General features: G+C 49.8%; 1 protein-coding gene across 1 annotated transcript in view; it reads left to right on the top strand.

Annotated features, from left to right (window-relative positions):
* The window catches only part of LOC103368087 (disintegrin and metalloproteinase domain-containing protein 9), a 22,341-nt gene that overhangs the window by 13,567 nt on the left and 4,600 nt on the right, over positions 1 to 4,174 (top strand). The window contains exons 9-18 of the mRNA XM_008296336.1: positions 426 to 666; positions 1,177 to 1,269; positions 1,344 to 1,448; positions 1,670 to 1,760; positions 1,856 to 1,961; positions 2,419 to 2,602; positions 2,687 to 2,767; positions 2,919 to 3,024; positions 3,103 to 3,250; positions 3,328 to 3,430. Of these exons, the coding sequence (XP_008294558.1) occupies positions 426 to 666; positions 1,177 to 1,269; positions 1,344 to 1,448; positions 1,670 to 1,760; positions 1,856 to 1,961; positions 2,419 to 2,602; positions 2,687 to 2,767; positions 2,919 to 3,024; positions 3,103 to 3,250; positions 3,328 to 3,430 (1,258 nt within the window). The remainder of the gene's footprint in view (positions 1 to 425; positions 667 to 1,176; positions 1,270 to 1,343; positions 1,449 to 1,669; positions 1,761 to 1,855; positions 1,962 to 2,418; positions 2,603 to 2,686; positions 2,768 to 2,918; positions 3,025 to 3,102; positions 3,251 to 3,327; positions 3,431 to 4,174) is intronic.

Here is a 4,174-nt window from a genome sequence, read left to right as displayed (position 1 = left end):
AGCAGAACCATGTCTGGAGGAGAGAAGGTGAGGCCTTTAACCCCAAGAACACCAAACCTACCATCAAGCATGGAGGTGGCAGCATCATGCTCTGGTTCTGTTCTGCTGCCAGTGGACCTGGAGCTTCACACAAAGTAGATGGACCAATGAAGAAGGAGGATCACCTCCACGATGTTCAGGAAAACCTGAAACCATCAGCAGAAGGTTGATCTTGGACACAGTTGGATGTTCCAACCAGACAATGAGCCCAAACGCACATCAGAGTGGTGAAGAAATGGTTCCATCAGGCTTTACATTAAAATTAGCATTCCTGCAGGAACATTTATGACCCAACAGGTTTTGTCATATTTCCAGAAGACCTTTAACAAATCTGTGAAAAAGCCAAAAAACTCGATTGTTTTGATGTTTCATTGATTCCGTCATAGACAGTTCAGAGTCGTAGGAGTCAGTGGGACCTCAGGACTGACTAACATGGACTCTGTTTCCTCCCTCAGAGGATCCAGGAACTTCAGCAGCTGCAGTGCTGACGATTTTGAGAAGATGATCTTGTTAACTGGAGGAACGTGTCTCCTGAACGTCCCCCGACCTGATGAGGCCTACAGCGCCCCCTACTGCGGGAACAGGCTGGTGGACGTCGGGGAGGAGTGTGACTGTGGATCAGAGAAGGTCTGCACCTTCATTTATGGATTCTAAATTATTATTGTGATCTGTTTGTGTGGTTTAGTAAAGATGGATACGTCAAACATCAAATCAAACAAAGTGATTAAATAGAAGTTTTTCAAGGTTTTGAGACAAAAGAGCATCATTTTGTCACAGGTTTCATTTTTAAAAAGCCAGTTCTGCAGTCATGCTGAGGGTCTTTTATTGATGTTGATTCACAGCCGACACCGTCTATCATCAGATCATGAAGTTCCTGGAAAGAGTAACTCCTGTGTATGTTCTATAAATGTGTGTTTCATGTCAGCGTGTTCATATTCGAGTTACGACTCTGAAGCGGCCAAACTGCGCTCACTGACCCGTTTAGCTGCTAACAGCACCTCAGGAAGCACAAAACTCTGCCAAGAAGTGTAGAACATTCATTTTAAAAACTATTAAAATGCAGAAAGTTTAATTCAGACATGCAGAAGAATCACAGGAGGCCAGTTCTGTCAAGGAGGTGTGTGTTTGTGTGTGCAGGAGTGTGAGGAGGATCCCTGCTGTGAGTTTCAGACCTGTAAACTGAAGCCTGGCGCTCAGTGTGCTTATGGAGAGTGCTGCTACAAGTGCCAGGTAAACACCGCCTGCTCACAAACTCACAACCAGAGGGATGCTTCAGGTGTATAAATACGTCTCCTTTTGCTCAGTACCTGCCGGGAGGAAGCGTGTGTCGCTCCAGCACTGATGAATGTGACCTGCCAGAATACTGCAACGGCTCCTCGTCCTTCTGTCAGAGCGACGTCTTCATCCAGGTGACGCCTCCAACAGTTCACCTGTTTAGGAGAAGCAGCTCGAGTCAAGTCTGCACTTTATTAAACGGTGCAGAAATGTCCTCACAAGTTAGAAACGTTCTCGCAAGGTTTAAGAAAATGCAGAAATGTCCCCACGATGCACCAGCGTCTCCTCTGTGCAGCATTATAACCATATCTGCTGCCGTGTGGCCGTTGTCTCACAAAGCGTCGTGTCTTTCCAGAACGGGCAGCCGTGCAGGAACCAGCAGGCCTACTGCTACAACGGGAAGTGTCAGCACTACGACGGACAGTGTCAGGCCATATTCGGATCCAGTACGTACGACTCTGTGTGGTTTTGTATTCCCAGAAATGCCCTGCTTCCCTTCTCACCGTCTGTCCTCCTTCTTCCTGTCCACACTCGTCCTCAGAGGCGAAAGCTGCTCCTGAAATCTGTTTCAAAAACGTCAACAGCAAAGGAGATCGCTTCGGCAACTGTGGCTACCACAACTACGGCTACAAGAAGTGTGAGAGCAGGTGAGAGACATGTTTATACCTCCGTCCTCGCAACACGGGAGGGCGTACGCCGGGCAGACGTCCTCACAAACAGAAATCTCTTCAGTATGCAGATGTGTCGTCATGAAACAGAAATGTCCAAGATGGTATTGTCCTCACAAATGTTCCCAAACAGTGTAAATGTCCTGACGAGGCAGAATGTCCGCGGATAGAGCAATGATGTCATAAATAGTAATGTCCTTGTAAAACGGTGACGTCCTCACGAGGTAGAAACGTCCTCGTTAAGCAGACACGTCCTAATGAAACAGAATGTCCTCATAAACGGTTTGGTCCTCACAGTGCAGTGCGCTGAAGGTCCGTCCCAACCTGAGCGGTGAACAGAATGTCCCCGCTCAGGTGGACAAACAGGTGACTTTGACCAGACTGCCATCATGCCTCCTGGTCACATGACCGCCTGCTGTCGTCTCCGTCTCCATAGAAACGCTCTGTGCGGGAAGCTGCAGTGCTCCAACGTTCAGACGGTGACGGTGTTCGGCATCGAGCCGTCGATCATCACCACGCCGATCGGAGGCGACAAGTGTTTCGGAGTCGACTTCATGCTGGGATCAGACGTCCCCGACCCGGGAATGGTTACCGAGGGAACCAAGTGTGGGGAGGACAAGGTGAGGAGGGGGGAGGACAAGGTGAGGAGGGGGGGAGGACGAGGGGAGAAACATTAAAGCTAGTTTCTTCTTCTGTGGTTTCAGGTTTGTATGAACTTTGAGTGTCGCAGTGCTGAAGTCCTGAACTACGACTGTGACGTGGAGAAGAAATGTCACGGACACGGGGTGAGACACCTGTCTGTCTGTCTGTCTGTCTGTCTGTCTGTCTGTCTGTCTGTCTGTCTGTCTGTCTGTCTGTCTGTCTGCCTGTCTCCAGGTGTGTCACATGATCTCTGTGTGTCTCCAGGTGTGTCACATGATCTCTGTGTGTCTCCAGGTGTGTAACAGCAACAAGAACTGTCACTGTGACGGCGACTGGGCTCCGCCCTTCTGTGAGCTCAAAGGCTACGGAGGCAGCGTGGACAGCGGACCCACCTGGAACGGTACGACGCCTGGACACACCTGAGGGACGGAGCTCCGCCCACCTGTCACCTGAGGGCTAACGCTGTCTCTCTCCCCAGATAAGGACACGTCTCTGAGGGACGGGCTGCTCGTCTTCTTCTTCCTCGTCCTGCCGCTGCTCGCTCTGGCCGCCTTCGTCTTCCTGCGCAGGAACGAGCTGCTGCGACGCTTCGGGATGAACCGACGGAAGAGATCGCAGGGATACCAGTGAGACACACACACGCACACACACATACACACACACACTGCCCGTCCTGTGTGTCTTACCTGTGTGATGTCATCAGGGCTGACGGAGCGGCTCCAGCCAATCCCAGCAGAGGACCGCCTCCCAGAGCGCAGCCGCCATCTGTTGCCCGGGGCAACGCCAACAACATCGTCAGAGACGGGGTGAGTGTCCGGATGAGTCCAAAGCAAAGTGGAACGCTCAAACAACCAGAACCAGACATCAGTGTTCAGGAGAAAATCCCAAAACACTAAATGACTGTTTTCTCTGATTGGCCGGTTTTATAAACGTCTGCGACACATTTCAGCAGTTTTCAGGCGGCTTCTGCTCGTCTGTGACTTGTTCCCGCTTCAGTCGGACTTAGTCAGTTCTGACCCGTAGACATCATGTGTTCTCTGGTTCTGTGGATCAGCTGCAGCAGCTCAGAGCATTTCAGTAAAAAGCAGATTTTTATATTCAGCTGCATAAGAGCAGTGATGCTGAGATAAAACCTGCTGTGATTGGCTGATCAGGACGCTGCTGCTGCTGCTGATGATGATGATGATGATGATGGAGGTGATGGTGAAGTTCAGCCGGTAAGTTTAGATCAGTCAGTTCAGAGTTTAAAGTTTAGGTCTTCCTGTACAGACGCCCAACGACCGCTACCAGACCGTTAGCTTAGCTTAGCGTCTCAGTGTTTCAGTCGCTGCTTCCAGCTGTAGTGAACCAATCAGCTGATCAATAAGTGGTTCTATAATCTACAGTAATCCATTACTTCCTGTCTCCTGTAATCGTTTAAACGACCAATCAACAAACTAAATCAATGGCTCTTTATTGATCAGCTGATTGGCGAACACATTAGTGTGTCTGTGTGTTTGTGTCCATCAGAACTAATGTGATGAGTTCTAACAGCTGTGTTCTCTGTTCAC

This window comes from Stegastes partitus, unplaced genomic scaffold, assembly GCF_000690725.1.
Source record: "Stegastes partitus isolate 25-593 unplaced genomic scaffold, Stegastes_partitus-1.0.2 Scaffold1120, whole genome shotgun sequence".
NCBI lineage: Eukaryota > Metazoa > Chordata > Actinopteri > Pomacentridae > Stegastes > Stegastes partitus.
This window is presented reverse-complemented; position numbering and strand designations above follow the sequence as displayed.